Here is an 18,380-nt window from a genome sequence, read left to right on the forward strand (position 1 = left end):
GATGTCACAAGGCCTAGAACGAGGCCGCGACGCTCACGGAGCGCCCAGCCTTTCCAAACAGCTGATCAGTGAGGGTCCCGAGTGTCAATCCCCGTTGATCTGATATTGATGACCTATCCTGAGGATAGGTCATCAATATTATTTCCAGGATGACCCCTTTAATCTCATGCCGCTTTATTCCTTTCTACACCTCCAGGCTTTGTTGACAAGCTGCGGCAATGACGTTGCTGTACATGGCACGTGACTGCTGCAGCCAATCACTGGCCTCAGCAGTTTACAGCACCAGACTGCTGAGGGCAGTGATTGGCTGCAGCAATCACGTGCCATAGCCAATCACTGGCCTCAGCGGTTTACGGCACCAGACTGCCGAGGCCCCATTAACCCCATTATAAGTCAACGGGTTCCAGCAGGTGCTGTTGGTGTCCATCCTGTGACGGACTTGTCACAACTGATATTCCGTTTTTCTGCTTCAATGAAGGAACAAAAAAAAGGAATTTCCAGATGCAGATTTGAAGCCAGAACAAATATTAGTTTTCAGGTGAAATTCCCAAGTGTGAACAATGCACAATGTAGGTGCTTTCCAAGTTATCCAGTGTTAACGAGGCCTTTTCTTATTTTCAGTCCAGCCGTCCAGTTTTCTGTGCATCTTACACTAGATGCAACCAATGCAAACTCTGTAGGTTGTCAGCCCATAGATACAGTATAAACAAAACTGGTTCCATTCACTGATTACAAACAGAATACTAAGGGTCCATTCACAGGTCCACAAATTGCGGATCTGCAAAACACAGACAGCAGCCATGTATGTTCCGCATTTTGCGGACCGCACATGGCCGGCACTATAATAGAAATGCCTTTTCTTGTCCGTGGCTGCGGACAATAATAGGACATGTTCTATTACTTTGTGGGGCCGCGGAACGGAAGTGCGGATGTGGACAGCACACAGTGTGCTGTCCGCATCTTTTCCGGCCACACTGAAAATTAATGCGTCCGCACCCGTTCCGCAAAATTGCGGAACGGATGCAAACCCATTTTGCGGACGTGTGAATGGACCCTTAAAAGGTTATGTACACCTTTGGGAGCAATTTTTTTTATGATTGCATTTTACTCATTTTGGGCTAAAAATTATTTTTTCAATTAGTCTTTACTAGAAATGTTCAGCCATTTCTGAGATACAGGGTTAACAAGTAGTCTGTTTGCATGCTGTCACAGTCTGTTTTCTTTGAATCCCCTCATCTGACAGCTCAAGTGTAGCTCTTATCTTTGATCTTCTGACCAGAAAAAACACATAATACTGTTACACATTACATCTAGCAGTTTCCTAAATGTATCTTTCCAGAGAAAGCGGTGTGATAATGAGGTTGGGATCACACTACCGTCACCGGCTCCATCGCTGTTCCATCAGATTTGACAGGAAGAATAACGTGGCGCGCTGCACTAACCTTCCCATCAAAATGACAGAGCCGCGTCTCCGTGCATTACAATCTATGTGCATACAGTCGGCGTGTGTCGCCCGAAACATCGCTCTTCAGCTGTGTGCAATATTGCTGGGGATGCTGCTCTATGGAAACGCCGACTGAGTGCACGTGGATTGTAATGCACAAAGACGCAGCAGTCTGAACATGGCAGGAAGGAATATGTAACATATTACAGATTTTTATCTTTTCAGGGAATATCTAAAGGATTAATGAATCTATGTTGGTCCGTGGAATACACGTGTGAATGTGCAGGTTTAATAGGCAGCTGGTAGAGCTGCGGTGTATGAGGAACTTGCCACATTTTCTATTTTTTGGTACCAATATAATAAAACGATCTCTATCAGGCACCATTGGTATCCGTTAGGTGACTGATCCAGCCCTGCCAAAGTGGTTTACGTAATAACGGAAACCATGACAGCCATGTAAATAGCCTTAAAGGGATTGTCTCATTATAACTGTCTGAACGGCGTTGTGGTCCGACCGCTGGGGACCCTGCTGATCACAAGAACACGCATGTATGTCCACCACTCCACTCAACTCTCTGGGACTGCTGGAGATAGCCAAGTACAAGCACTCAGCTATCTCCAGCACCCCCATAGTGCTGAATGGAGCAGCATCGCGCATGTGTGACCGCCGACAAGGGAGCATCGGGTCCCATTCCTGTGATCAGCACAGGCCCCACCAGTCAGACCCCCACGATCAGACACTTATCCTCTATCCTGTGGATAGACGGCAAATTGTCTTAATGGGACAAGCCCTTTAAGAACTTCCCCCCATTGACCATAAGAACGGGTGAATGATGGAGATATCAAAGGTCGCACAGAAGGAATGGAGTAGTAGTCAAGTGTGCGCACCACTGCTCCATTCAACAGGAGACTCGGCGACCCTCGTTCCTGTGATTGGTGAGGGTCCGAGCGATCATATATTTATCACTCATCCTGTGAATAGGTGATAAAAGTTGATCGTGGGCCAACCCCTTTAAAACGATCGGCTTTAGCCCAACTTTTGCACGGTTAAGAAAGCCAACTCTGTACAGCGATATATCCCCAGCTCCCAAATAACTACAACGCCAAGAAGATCTGCCTTCCAGGGCTGTAATAAAACCAGGAGATACATTACATTTTATAGACACAGATTTATCTGAAAATCTGAATGTCCAAAAGGGAGGGGGAGGAGGTTGTCGCTGTGTAGCTATTAGATGTAGTGAGCTTTTTAACCACATATCCCCAGCTCCAATATCCTATGTATAAGTCGTGTGGACAGAGTGCACACATCCACAGTGCACGCAGAATAGCCGAGCTATATTATCATTCTGAAGGCCGTTATATGCACTTATTAATTCCACCTTGACTGAATGTAATCATAATAAAAAGGCATGCAGGCATATTACAGCATATTAACTTCTCAGAAGATGAAACCCTGGGGTCTCGCTAAAACCGCGCCATACATCACCAGTAAGCATTGCATCACACTTGCCTTTATATTGGTAATCGCTGTTTTCTTGCCTTCCATTTCAATAATAAATTTAGCCTCCAGATCCTTCTCCCTAAAGAACACATTAAAAAAAGAGTGTTAAGAGCGATACCATTGTTTTCTTTGGAAACGCTTGCATACAAAACCTCAAGGCGCACTCATACAAGTATAGCAAAGAGAATACATTTAATAATCTTATATTACATTATATACACACAGAGGTAGCATAACCGGTAAATCAGGCATACAGAAAACATGTGACTGTAATGTGCAATGATTTCCCTAAGGTAAGCAATAGAGCTGAAAGACAAAATAAAAAAAAAATTATAAATATTTTTTTATATATATATATATATATATATATATATATATATATATATATATATATATATATATATATACACACACACACACACACACATACATACACTCACCTAAAGAATTATTAGGAACACCATACTAATACGGTGTTGGACCCCCTTTTGCCTTCAGAACTGCCTTAATTCTACATGGCATTGATTCAACAAGGTGCTGATAGCATTCTTTAGAAATGTTGGCCCATATTGATAGGATAGCATCTTGCAGTTGATGGAGATTTGAGGGATGCACATCCAGGGCACGAAGCTCCCGTTCCACCACATCCCAAAGATGATCTATTGGGTTGAGATCTGGTGACTGTGGGGGCCATTTTAGTACAGTGAACTCATTGTCATGTTCAAGAAACCAATTTGAAATGATTCGAGCTTTGTGACATGGTGCATTATCCTGCTGGAAGTAGCCATCAGAGGAAGGATACATGTTCTCATTCTGTTTACGCCAAATTCGGACTCTACCATTTGAAATCGAGACTCATCAGACCAGGCAACATTGTCTTCAACAGTCCAATTTTGGTGAGCTCGTGCAAATTGTAGCCTCTTTTTCCTATTTGTAGTGGAGATGAGTGGTACCCGATGGGGTCTTCTGCTGTTGTAGCCCAACCGCCTCAAGGTTGTGCGTGTTGTGGCTTCACAAATGCTTTGCTGCATACCTCGGTTGTAACGATTGGTTATTTCAGTCAACGTTGCTCTTCTATCAGCTTGAATCAGTCGGCCCATTCTCCTCTGACCTCTAGCATCCACAAGACATTTTCGCCCACAGGACTGCCGCATACTGGATGTTTTTCCCTTTTCACACCATTCTTTGTAAACCCTAGAAATGGTTGTGCGTGAAAATCCCAGTAACTGAGCAGATTGTAAAATACTCAGACCGGCCCGTCTGGCACCAACAACCATGCCACGCTCAAAATTGCTTAAATCACCTTTCTTTACCATTCTGACATTCAGTTTGGAGTTCAGGAGATTGTCTTGACCAGGAGCACCCCCCTAAATGCATTGAAGCAACTGCCATGTGATTGGTTGACTAGATAATCGCATTAATGAGAAATAGAAGAGGTGTTCCTAATAATTCTTTAGGTGAGTGTATATATATATATATATATATATATATATATATATATATATATATATATGAGAGAGAAAAATGAAATCACTCTTTATAGCCTTTCTAGTGCAGAGCCGAAACGTCGCCATTGCCACATGGGTGAATAAAGAGTGATTTCATTTTTCATCCTGGAGTGCTGCCCTTTTCTCAACTTGCATTTGTGGGATTGGCTTTTCCCTGTGGGCCGTGCACCCATACCTATCTGTAGGCTGTGCTGCCATTTTTTGATATATAGATATATATCTATATATATCTATATATATATATATATATATATACACACACACACACACAAATGAACTTACAATTTTTGAGGAGTAAGGAGGAGTACGAAAGTTGCAGTAATTCAAATACATAATACGTAGGGCTACACTTGTTCACATCTGTGTTGGAGGTTGCTTTCGGGGTGTCCGTCACAGATTCTAGCAAAAAAGCCTTGAATGCAGGACTTTTTTGCCTGTTAAAAAGCCAAGATCCTGAACGGAAACTGAATGGACTTCATTATAGTCAATGGAGTCTGCTCAGCTCCGTTCCTGTCAGTTAGGTGCCCGATCCAGTGCCCGATTGTTGTTCTGCTCATATAACAGAGCAGAACAAAAAAAAAAAAATAGTGGCGGTGTGACCGTGCTCTCCCGTCAGCATCTCCAACATACAGCCCCGTGTAAATAACACTCAAGGATAGAGTTAATAAGCCCCTGCGGGGGTCTGGAGCAAATGCACAGCAGGTTATTATAGCCAAGTGATAACGTACAGGGAAGATACAGTATATTGGACTGTACTTTATCACTTGGCTATAATAGCCTACAGTGCACTCACTCCAGGCTTTAGACCGCACAGCATAGTCGGCCTTCATCGTTGTTGGGCGCACGGCCATTAACAATGAAGACCGATCGTGTAGTGCGGTCTTCATTAGTTAACTGTAAAGAAGCTGGGGGGGGGGTAATTTGCCGCGCGGTATTTGACTGCCGAACAACCGTATCACGGCCGCTCCATGTGGCCATACCCTAATACCACTCTGTACACCTGGGGGGTTGCATGGTGCAACCCGAACTCTATAACCAGGAGCCTGAAGCTTCTCACTGCTGAGTGCGGTAGTGAAGACGGTCCCATAGTCTTTCTATTGAGGCCATCTGCAGTATCGTGCTCAGCAGTGAGGAGAAGCAGCGCTCGGCTGACTCATTATAGAGATCAGCGGGGGGCTCAGAGCTGGGACCCCCACTATTCCACTGAATTTCACTGCACAGGCAGGCCGTTTACCCCGCCAGTGAAGATCACGTCCCTCCCTCCTCACTTTAGAGCGGTGTTCCCTACGCTCCAGCAGCCCGCTCAAACTGACCAATAACAAAGCTTCTTACTGTAAGGAGCCTTGTTATTGGTTGTTTTTTTAGGCAGCGCTGACCGTGCCGTTCACTGCGTTGATGAGTGGCAGGAAAAGTCTAAGGTGTATTAGTACGCCTTAGACTTTTTTCAGGGAGTGAAATGGCCTGAACAGGCATCTAAGACGCTTGTACAGGGGTTATTGCTGCACAACGCGACATGCATTTATGTCAGACAGATATGTAAATCATTACAGGAGTGGTCTGATTAGACCCTTGGTCTTGCCATAAAAGGGCATAAAAGTTCTTCCCCCACAGTAGGGTTTTACCGATATTATCGGCTGATATTCAGGATTTTGAACGTTATCGGTATCGGCATCTATTTTGCCGATATACCGATAACATATCGGGAACAAGGATCGCGCTGCTTTCCGTGTTCCCTCAGCAGCACAGTAGAGAAGGAAGCAGTGTCTCCCTCCCCCTGTGCTGCTGCTGCCACCAATGAGAGGAGGGGAGGGGCTGTGGCCGCTGCGCCACCAATGAAGATAACTCTCTCATTAATTCATATACAGGAGGCAGGAGCTTGCTGCAGAATCACATATCCGGCTCTTGACCTTTATGAACGGTAGCTGCGATCTGCGGTAGTTAACCGGATCGCAGCTACCGCTCATAGAGGTCAAGAGCCGGCTATGTGATTCTGCAGCAAGCTCCTGCCTCCTGTATATGAATTAATGAGAGAGTTATCTTCATTGGTGGTGCAGTGCCCCCCCCCCCAAACCCCCCAGTATTAATCATTGGTGGCAGTGGCCACAGGGTCCCCTCTCCCCTCCTCCTCAGTGGAAGTTCCGATCGGAGCCCCAGCAGTGTAAGCCTGCGGCTCCGATCGGTTACCATGGCAGCCAGGACGCTATTGAAGCCCTGGCGGCCATAGTCAGCTCCCTTGCTTCTGTGTGCACAAAGCACAGAGCAGCAGGGACAGTGTGAGGTCCTATTCACCCTGATAGAGCTCTATCATAGGACAAGGGTTCTAGTCCCTAAAGGGGCTAATAGTTAGTGTAAAAAAAAAAATTATAATTATAAATAAAAAAGAAAGAAAGATTTACAAAAAAAAAAAACACACGTTAACAATAAACCGATTCATTTTCAGCAGATTGGTGTAGGAATTTTATTTTATTTTTTTAAATGAAAATTCACAATATCAGTATAAATTATCGGCTATGGGCCTGAAAATTCACAGATTATCGGTATCGGCCCTAAAAAAAAAAAAATCTATAAAAATCGGTCGATCCCTACCCCACATCCCTATAAAAAGGCTCTCAAGGGCTACTTTTAGGTAATGTACCACTTGGTGAGAGATCGTTGACTGCTAGACATGCCTCTACAATGCACTTGAAAACATTTTGCCCAGTTGACAGACTTTAAGAGTGGATCATTGGACTGAGAGAAGCAGGACGGTCCTTTCGTCGAGTTGCCCACGATCTAGACCGTTAGACCGTTCTGACCTAGCTGTTAGGTCATTACACACCGTTGTCTTTGCCCAGACCATTTCCAAGTGCTTAGGAGAATGAACTTTGGAGTCACAGTGCCCATTACGTGTCCTGCCATTGAAAGACAGACACTGCAACTTTGTTTGCAGTGGTGTCATGAAGGAGAAGCCTGGACTGCTGTGGACTGGAACCGTATCATCTTTAGTGATGAATCCAGGTTCTGTTTGGAATCAGACGACAGTCAGGTATGAGTATGGAGGCCTCGTGGTTTAGACAGTTAGCCACAAAGCAGCAAGTCAATAAGTATGAGGAATGAGAGTGCTACATTCTTCTAAATAGCATGAAGGAAAGGATCATTATTGTGTACAGTACATCTACCTAGGACATAAGTTTAAAAAAAATTGGAGGCAGGAAGGGGTTAACACAATAATGCTGGGTTCACATCACTGTTTCCTTTTACATTATTCGGATCCGTAAGAAGAACAGAACATAAAAAAAATATATATATATTTTGAGCAGCTCTTATGCACATTTTGCATCTGTTTTGGCCATTTCCGTCTGAGATCCACTAAGTACCAGTACTTAGTGGAGGCCTCCCCCCCCATCTGAAATAATGGACCTCAGACGGAAATGGCTAAAATGCATACATTTTTGTTTTGTTTTCTGTTCTTCTGATGGATCAGAAGAACGGAAAGCTAAACGGTGATGTGAACCCGGACTTTTACCTACTGAGTAACGTTGTGCTTTACAGCGGTAATTACAGAGTAGATAAGGAGGGAAAGCGAACAAAGGGACAAATCCACATGACATTTAAAAACAATAGAGATTGATACTCCAACCACAGTATAACAACAATATGGAAATGAGTTGAACTTTAGATTTAGGTTGTTCGTTGCTACAGACGCACGTGTTAATTTTCACATCAAATCAGAACAGCTTACATAAACCATGGGAGTCCGCCATACTGTGGCAGCCTCATAAAACATCTCAGCGATTATTACAGCTGCAGTATAAATCGCTCTGATAAGCGCCAACAGTCCTTCTTCATACAAAGAAGACAAACACTTCTAATCAATGGACCAGATACATTCACCACATGAATGGGTTGTCCGAGATCTAAAACAATTTAGCATGGGCTGAAAAAAATATAAAACTACTCACCTTGTCGTAGGCTTCCAGCTCCAGTGATGCGCCTTTGGTCCCCACTGGACTGGAAGTGTCACGAGCTGTCTATATGGACATTACAGACGCCAGCCAATAAATGGCCTCAATGGTGACATGAGTAGGAATGGCATATAACCGCTGAGGACATTGACTGGCCAGCAGCAGTAAAGTGGATGTAGATGGCATGTCACACATCCAGTGCTGCAGGGACCAGAAGCTGCTGAGATAGGAGGTTCAGTGTTGGGAACAGAAGGCTTGGACTAGGTAAGAAGAATTTTTTTTTTTTTCAGCCCATGCCTGGCCATAGCTAAAAATTTTTTAGATCTTGGACAACCTCTTTAAATATTGTGACATGAATGCTGCACGCTGTGTATTAGGGATGAGCGGATCGCTTCATCTCTGTAGCAAGAGCTCTTCACCTGGGAGCGGCTGTCCCCGCAGATGAAGAAGCACCCACCTGCCTGTTCATTGATAAATTATCTGGGCCTTCCACCAGGTGCACAAGCTATTCGGCTTCGAGAGCAGTGACTGCACATATAGAGCTATACTTCCAGGCAGAGGCGCAAGCGCAGTTGCTGCTACCAAAGCCAAAATTGGCATTTGGCGCCTGCGTTGCTACTGGGAGAAGCAGCACAGAGGCCAGATTGTCAAGGTTGGGCAAGATGTCTGGCCCCTTTCAATCAACAGACAGGTGGTCGCTTCTTCAGCTTTGGGGGCAGCCTCTTGCAGGTGAAAAACTAGTGAGACAAATTGAATCGATTTGCTCATCCCTACTGTGTATAAGCTTATGAAACAGGCAAGTGTCTCAGGCTCCCATACCAAATATGAAAAGGCACATTTTACATTTAACTACATGTGTACTGAAAGTACACTAGGTGATGCCATCATAAATCAGTAGTAGTTTATTTTTCAGTATTGTGCCTATCTCTGTGCTGCACCTTTGTTTTGATGCTGCTAGGGCTTGCAGTGGTGGATTTACTATGCAAAGCACTACAGCTCCCATGACTCCTCTCCCCTCTCACAGACATTGGGGTTCATTTACTCTGCTTTTGCACTGGCTTTGCTAGAGAAGATGTGCCTCCTCATAAATTAAATTAGTTGCATCTTCAACAGGCCATGCGCCTGGCTGGAGTAGTTTTTCGACAACATTTACGCCTATTTCTGGCCGACACACCTTCAACATTCCTATGTGATGAACGTGGTGTAAAAATGCACGTACACGTATCCCTTTTGCTCAAAAACAATACATGGCTGCTATAATTTATAATCATTATAAATGTATGATTCAACTATGGCTGGGGTCACTTACATTACCCATCCATAGAATAGCAATTAAAAGGGTTGCCCCATTACATTTATCCTTTATTATTATTATTTTATTATTTATTATTAAAGCGCCATTCATTCCATAGCACTGTACATATAATAAGGGGTGCACATACATAATACAGACAATTGCACTAATCATAAACAAGACGAGTTATAAACTGGTACAGAAGGAGAGAGGGCCCTTACAATCTACATGGTATGGTAGAAGGACACAGTAGGTGTGGGTGAAGTTGGTCATGGCGGTATGGAGGCAGCAGGGTCACTGGTTGTAGGCTTGTCTGAAGAGGTGGGTTATTAGGTTTATTTTGAAGGATTCCACTGTAGGTGAGAGTCTGATATGTTGGGGTAGCGAGTTCCAGAGTATGGGGGATGCACGGGAGAAATCTTGGAGGCGATTGTGGGAAGAGGCGATAAGAGGAGAGGAGAGAAGGAGGTCTTGTGAGGATCGGAGAGTGCATGTGCGGGTGTATCGGGAAAGTAGCTCAGAGATGTAGGGAGGGGACAGGTTATGGACGGCCTTGTATGTATTTGTTAGTACTTTGAAGTGAATTCGCTGGGCAATGGGGAGCCAGTGAAGGGATTGGCAGAGGGGAGAGGCAGAGGAGTAATAGGGTGAGAGGTGGATTAGTCGGGCAGCAGAGTTGAGGATAGATTGGAGGGGTGCGAGAGTGCTAGATGGAAGGCCACAGAGGAGAGTGTCGCAGTAGTCTAGGCAGGAGATGATGAGGGCATGTACAAGCATTTTCGCAGATTCAAAGTTAAGGAAAGCACGGATGCGGGAGATGTTTTTGAGTTGGAGGCGGTAGGTGGTGGAAAGTGCTTGGATGTGCGGTCTGAAGGAGAGGGCAGAATCCAAGGTCACTCCAAGGCAGCGGACCTGGTTGACCGGGGAGAGTGTGATAGATAGGTCTGTTGGGGAGGGGTTAGGGTTGGACGATATCAAAAATATTCCCACGATAACGATATTAAGAAATTTATCGCGATAACGATATATATCGCGATAAATGCCCATTTAGAATAAAAAAACACTTGGGGCCACAAGGAGACATTATACTGTATGGGGGCAGCCACAAGGAGACGTTATACTGTATGGGGTAGCCACAAGGAGACGTTACACTGTATGGGGGGCAACAAGAAGACGTTACACTGTATGGGGGGGGGCACAAGGAGACGTTATACTGTATGGGGGCAGCCACAAGGAGATGTACACTGTATGGGGGCAGCCACAAGGAGACGTTATACTGTATGGGGGCAGCCGGGCAGCCACAAGGAGACGTTACACTGTATGGGGGCAGCCACAAGGAGACGTTACACTGTATGGGGGCAGCCACAAGGAGACGTTACACTGTATGGGGGCAGCCACAAGGAGACGTTACACTGTATGGGGGCAGCCACAAGGAGACGTTACACTGTATGGGGGCAGCCACAAGGAGACGTTACACTGTATGGGGGCAGCCACAAGGAGACGTTACACTGTATGGGGGCAGCTACAAGGAGACGTTATACTGTATGGGGGCAGCCACAAGGAAACGTTACACTGTATAGGGGCAGCCACAAGGAGACATTATACTGTATGGGGGCAGCCACAAGGAGACGTTATACTGTATGGGGGCAGCCACAAGGAGACGTTATACTGTATGGGGGCAGCCACAAGGAGACGTTATACTGTATGGGGGCAGACCGGCAGTTCCCCAGCCTCTGATCAGCCCCCCCCAGCCTCTCCCTCTTATCAGCCCCCTCTGGTAACCCCCCCCCCTCCTAGTATTAATCATTGGTGGCAGTGGCCACAGGGTCCCCCTCCCCATCATTGGTGGCAGTGCCCCTTCCCCCCAGTATTAATCATTGCTGGCAGTCGCCACCGGGTCTCCCCCCCCCCCATCATTGGTGGCAGTGGGCAGTGCACCCCCCCCCCAGTATTAATCATTGGTGGCAGTGGCCACAGGGTGCCCCTCCCATCATTGGTGGCAGTGGGCCCCCCCCCCCTCCCCAGTATTAATCATTGGAGGCCACAGGGTCATCCCCCCATCATTGGTGGCAGTGGGCCCCCCCTCCTTCCCCAGTATTAATCATTGGAAGCCACAGGGTCTTCCCCCCGATCATCGGTGGCAGTCGGCCCCCCCTCCTCCCTCCCCAGAATTAATCATTGGAGGCCACAGGGTCGTCCCCCCATCATTGGTGGATGTGGGCAGTGCCCCCCTCCTCCCTCCCTCCCCAGTATTAATCATTGGAGGCCACAGGGTCGTCCCCCCATCATTGGTGGCAGTGGGCCCCCCCTCCTCCCTCCCTCCCTCCCTCCCCAGTATTAATCATTGGAGGCCACAGGGTCGTCGTCCTCCTCCTCCTCCCCCCATCATTGGTGCCAGTTTGCAGTTCCGATCGGAGTCCCAGCAGTGTAATGCTGGGGCTCCGATCGGTTACCATGGTAGCCAGGACGCTACTGAAGCCCTGGCTGCCATGGTATGTTAGTGAGCAGCATTATACTCACGTGCGTCGTGGCCGCCGGTCGCTCCTTCTTCTGTCTGTGCGGCGCATTGCTAAGGCTTATAGCATTAGCAATGCGCCGCACAGACCTATGAGAAGAAGGAGCGCCCGGCGGCCACGACGCACGTGAGTATAATGCTGCTCACTAACATACCATGGCAGCCAGGGCTTCAGTAGCGTCCTGGCTACCATGGTAACCGATCGGAGCCCCAGCATTACACTGCTGGGACTCCGATCGGAAGTGCAAACTGCCACCAATGATAGGGGGAGGAGGAGGACGACGACCCTGTGGCCTCCAATGATTAATACTGGGGAGGGAGAGAGGAGGGGGGCACTGCCCACATTCCCGGCACCGACCTCTGAGAGGACGCTGTGATCACCTGAGGGGTTAATTGCGCGGATCACAGCGTCCCTCTCAGAGGTCGGGTGCAGGAAATGCGAGTGACAGAATTCCTTCCCTCCCCCACGCCGGCCGAACTGCTAAGAGCGCCGCCGCAAGCGGCCAGCAGGTATCGGGGACATTTGCACGAGTAGAAGTACTCTGCAAATGTCCCGTATCGGTTCATGCTGGGGCGGGCGGCCGCAGATTTAGAAGCGGTCAGCGTACATGACCGCTCCTATGACGTCACGAAATACCGTGGTATTTACAAAACGGCGATATCGCCATATCGCCGTTTTTTTAATACCGCGGTATATCGTGATACCGGTATATCGCTCAACCCTAGGAGGGGTTGAGCAAGATGGGGGAAAAGAGGATGAATTCAGTTTTATCCATGTTAAGTTTTAGAAAGCGAGAGGAGAAGGATGATATAGAACAGGGGTGCACAACGTTTTCTGGTTGGGGGGCCACATTACCAGACTGAACCAATGAAGAGGGCCAAAAATAAAATTTAAAGGGGCATTAGCAACTGAAATATTGTATTTCTGGCATATTGTACATACAGTATATAACATTTGTAACGGATCATCTGGCACCCCTAGACTGAGTAGCTCCGTTGACAGATGCTCCTAGCGTTTTCCTGACGGGTTCCAAGCACTCTGGCAGACACCACAATCACCGAACCGAAGAAGCATATAAATCCTCTTCAAGCATATGAATGCTGTAGGCAGTTGAATAGGAAACCATACAAATAGGTTTACACTCCTAGCAGTCAAACTGGGACAGCATGCAATAAATCCTCCCCCAAGAATGAGACGACACTTCACCTTGAGGGTTAAAACAGGAACTGAACTTTATTTAGACACAGCACACCTACTTTAAACTCCCCAACAGCCTCATTTACATACAATAGGGTACCTAGAGGACTCTGGTACAAGGAAGGGTGGGGCCAGACAATAGCAAGGGCTGATGGGAGATTGAGGAGGGACAGAGCAGCTGGTTTAAACTGGTGTCCCTGCGACAACACATTGCTGGAGAAACAATGGGACAGGAAAAAGGGGGAGGAGAAGAGGCACAGAACAGCCATGCCTGTAACCTAGCAACCATTACAGTAAGAGCAAGATATATACAGTCCACAACACACAGCAATACAAAATACCACATGCCCAAATTGCAATCCACGTACAAATTCACCAGGGGCCATAGTCAGCAGGTAGGAGGCGGGCAGCCAGGCCTCTCCAATGCCCAGTGGCGAGGCGGGTTCCGCCACATTTCTCCCCTTTCCCATTGAGACTATCCAGACTCCAGACCTCCAGGCGGTCTGGGGCTCTGATAGTCAGCCAGCTTTTCTCAAAGGGTGTAGTTGTCCCTATGGCCCACTGCCGCTTGTGCCCAGTTGTAGATCCATGGCTTGGGGGGAAGGTAACCAGGGTGCCCTCTCCCCTGGTTGAACAAAGCTGTTGCTAGGGGGAAGGGGGAACAGGCTCCTCTCTCTGCGACACCCTCCCTTGTTGTAGGGGAAAACAGACTGCCTCTCCTTCCAATACATTGTCCTGTTGTTGTGGACCAGGACAGACTGTCCATATCTCCAGTGGTGCAGGTACAGAGACTACGGTCCCATCTGCACTGTTGTGGGGCTTACTGTCTCCCCTTGGTGTGCTAGGCAAACCGCTGGGGCTACTTGGGGAACAGCGGCCAGCGGTGTTCTGCACTGATGCCAGCACTTCTGCTGGGAGGGGGCCAGAGGGGGCTAACGACTCATCTACTGACCCCAGTTCCTGGTTTGGATTTGGCTGTGGAGGGGAGGGGTTGCTTACCTCCTCCTCCTGGTACTGCTGTTGTTGGGGAGAGACACCGACTGTCTCCCCTCCCTGTAAAGCACACTGCCGCTGTGGAGTGAGACCGGCTGTCTCCACTCCCTGTAGCTCACACTGCTGCTCGGGAGTGAGACCGGCTGTCTCTACTCCCTGTAGTTCACACTGCCGCTGTGGAGTGAGACCGGCTGTCTCCACTCCCTGTAAAGCACTCTGCCGCTAGGAAGGAAGGACGACACACTTCTCTCCCTGTATTACCCCCATCTGGAGTTGGAGATATGGGCCGGCTGCCCAGTACCCCTGTAGGGCCGGTAGAGAGATCTCGGTCCCATCTCCACCTGCCATCTGTGGGTCTTCCCAGGACCAGTCGATAAGATCCCTCATTTCTGGGGGTGGTTGGGGAGTAGGCGGTACCGAATGCAGGTCTCCTGATGACGGGCTTAGTTGTTGGGGAGGGGGAACGAATCTCAACGCTCCCAATGGTGTACAGTCCATAAGCCCCATCAGGTTAGAGACAGGCGGTGTCACTTGATCATATAAGTCCGCATAATTCTGTTCGATCTCCCACTGCTCTGGTGGTACTTGCAGGGTATAGGGTGACTGACTGGAGCTGACCAGGTGCTGGTAATCCTGCTCCAGTTCCCATTCCTGGACAGCCAGTTCAATCAGGTCTGGCCTTAGGTCTTCGGCCATAGGGAGATCCAGCACGGCCTCTCTGTAGTCAAATATGTCCCAAAGCCGTGACTCTGCCGCACTCCCAAATTCTGGTTCTGCAAAGGCCCCCCATAATAAGCCAGGGCCATTATAATCCTTGCCCTCGGGTTTGTCAAATTTGGCCATTCCGGGAACCCGCGGAACCGCGTACCAACGTAGCGCTTGGTATGCATCATCGAGACCCAGTTCCCTCCATGCCAGTGAATTAAGTTGCCTCACCAATTCCTCCTGGGCCTGTTCTCCCAGCATAGGTATCCGTAGGGCCACTCTGGCTTGTAACCGCTGCTCCTTGCTGGGAAGATGCTCACCTCGCCAACGCTGGACACCTTCTAGAGTTTCTTACCACATCTCTTGTCGGGTGCTCTCTCTGCAGTCCAACCTGGTTGCCTCTCCTATTGGCTTGACCAGTGGTGCCAAGAGGTTCTGTAACCTCCGGTTACATTCCTTTTCTACCTCGAGCGTTGTCCAGGGACTCGCTGGTTCTATGCCGCTCCATAATAATTCCTGTGTCTCCAGGGTGTTGTTCCTCTCACACCAGGACGCCATCCCACTGCTTGCCACCAATGTAACGGATCACCTGGCACCCCTACACTGAGTACCTCCGTTGACGGTTGCTCCTACCGTTTTCCTGAGGGTTCCAAGCACTCTGGCAGACACCACAATCACCGAACCGAAGAAGCATATAAATCCTCTTCAAGCATATGAATGCTGTAGGCAGTTGAATAGGAAACCATACAAATAGGTTTACACTCCTAGCAGTCAAACTGGGACAGCATGCAATAAATCCTCCCCCAAGAATGAGACGACACTTCACCTTGAGGGTTAAAACAGGAACTGAACTTTATTTAGACACAGCACACCTACTTTAAACTCCCCAACAGCCTCATTTACATACAATAGGGTACCTAGAGGACTCTGGTACAAGGAAGGGTGGGGCCAGACAATAGCAAGGGCTGATGGGAGATTGAGGAGGGACAGAGCAGCTGGTTTAAACTGGTGTCCCTGCGACAACACATTGCTGGAGAAACAATGGGACAGGAAAAAGGGGAAGGAGAAGAGGCACAGAACAGCCATGCCTGTAACCTAGCAACCATTACAGTAAGAGCAAGATATATACAGTCCACAACACACAGCAATACAAAATACCACATGCCCAAATTGCATTCCACGTACAAATTCACCAGGGGCCATAGTCAGCAGGTAGGAGGCGGGCAGCCAGGCCTCTCCAATGCCCAGTGGCGAGGCGGGTTCCGCCACACCATTAATGTCTAGTTACACTTCCAGGGCTCATACATGTTTGTTACCAGATGGTTGGGGGCCACACAGAATGGTATCAAGGGCCGCATGTGGCCCCCGGGCCGCAGGTTGTGCACCCCTGATATAGAAGATAGACATTGTGGGATTCTGGATAGTAAAGTGGTGATGTCTGGACCAGAGAGGTAGATTTGTGTGTCGTCAGCGTAGGAGTGATACTGAAAGCCATGGGACTCTATGAGCTGTCCCAGACCAAAAGTGTAGATAGAGAAGAGCAGGGGTCCTAGGACCAGGGCTGTGGAGTCGGTAGATAAATGTTCCGACTCCGACTCCTCAGTTTTATGTACTTCCGACTCCGACTCCTCTGTATTAATATGCGAATATGCGAATATGCAGTTGAATCCAAGAAGCTGTTCCACCAAGTTCTTCTAAGCTCTTCTAGCAGAGAGGTAGTTGGGCTGCTGCTTTCTCCTTTGTGTGCTTATCTGCTGCTGAAGATAGAGCAGTGGGAGGATCCAGGACGGGGCATTTATTGTAAAACATGATTTCCCTAGTAGAATCCCATAGTCATGTTTAAAGTTTAAGCTAACAATCAGAGTATACAAATTTTTATAGGCTTAGCTAAATGACAGCAGTTTTTCCAATGGTTTACAGCTTCAGTCTTGAATTATTGGCCCTCCATTCCCTTCACTTATACAAGTGTCTCACTCTCTAGTCCTGCAAAAAACATATTTATTTAATCCCTTATCAGTGAGAGGCTACGTTACACATGGACGCTGCGTTCCCTGTAAAAGCAGAACACAACACTATGGAAAGTATAAGTATTGCAGCTCCTAATTGTGCGTTGCGTGCCATATAGTGAAGCACATGAAAAGCATGCTTCTTCACGGTCACTTAACGTGTTCGTTTTGCGGTTACGTGAGGCACTGCATGCATTGGTCTTTATTCTTACAGTAGTCATTAATTATAACCTTTTGTGAATTGGGACATTTAAACTTGCATTTTTTTTTTTTATTCCAATCTAAATTTAGTAGGAGTCTGAGTCTGAGTCGGTGCATTGTTTGCCGACTCTGACTCCAGGTACCCAAAATTTCCCCCGACTCCGACTCCTCGACTCCGACTCCACAGCCCTGCCTAGGACAGAGCCTTGCGGGACACCAACAGAGAGGGAATGAGACGGGGAGGTGGTGCGGGAGTGGGAGACGCTAAACGTCCGGTCTGGGAGGTATGATGTGATCCAGTAGAGGGCCAGGTCAGTGATGCTAAGAGATGAGAGAGTTTGCAACAGAAGGGAGTGGTCAACCGTGTCGAAGGCAGAGGACAGGTCAAGGAGAAGGAGGACAGAGTTTTGGCTGTCAGTAGGTCATTGGTGACTTTGGTGAGGGCAGTCTCAGTCGAATGGTGGGGTCGGAAGCCAGATTGTAGGCGGTCAAAGAGGGAGCAGAAGGAAAGGTGAGAGGACAGTTCAGAATCAACATGTTGTTCAAGTAGCTTTGAGGCATACAGAAGAAGTGATATGGGGCGATAACTGGACAAAGAAGATGGGTCAAGTGAAGGCTTTTTGAGGATGGGTGTAATGGTAGTGTGTTTAAAAGCAGAGGGGAAGACACCAGAGGTTAGTGATAGGTTGAAGAGATGAGTTAGGGCTGGGATAAACACTGTGGTGAGGTTAGGGATGAGGTGGGATGGGATTGGGTTAAGTGCACAGGTGGTGAGATGTGATCTGGAGAGTAGAGTGGAGAGTTTTTCTTCTGTAATGGTGGAGAAGCGGGTTTTAGGAGAAGAGGACCGAGCAGTTGTGTAGAGGGTCTGTGGGGACTGTGTAGTGAAGCTTTCTCTGATGTTGACTATCTTTTGTTTGACATATTTGGCAAAGTCCTCAGCTGAGAAGAGAGGAGAGGGTGGGGGCGCTGGGGGACGGAGAAGGGAGTTAAAAGTGCTAAAAAGTTGTTTAGGGCTGTGGGCCAGGGAAGATATGAGAGATGAGAAGTAGGCCTGTTTTGCATCAGCGA

The 18,380-nt window shown here is 47.8% G+C and overlaps 1 protein-coding gene across 2 annotated transcripts in view; it reads right to left on the minus strand.

Annotated features, from left to right (window-relative positions):
- The window catches only part of KIF16B (kinesin family member 16B), a 355,224-nt gene that overhangs the window by 314,268 nt on the left and 22,576 nt on the right, over nucleotides 1-18,380 (minus strand). For both annotated transcript variants that reach the window (XM_040429997.1, XM_040429996.1), the window contains one exon: nucleotides 2,955-3,024. In XM_040429997.1, coding sequence (XP_040285931.1) covers nucleotides 2,955-3,024 — 70 coding nt within the window. The remainder of the gene's footprint in view (nucleotides 1-2,954; nucleotides 3,025-18,380) is intronic.

This window comes from Bufo bufo, chromosome 4 (assembly GCF_905171765.1).
Source record: "Bufo bufo chromosome 4, aBufBuf1.1, whole genome shotgun sequence".
In the NCBI taxonomy this organism is placed as follows: Eukaryota; Metazoa; Chordata; class Amphibia; order Anura; family Bufonidae; genus Bufo; species Bufo bufo.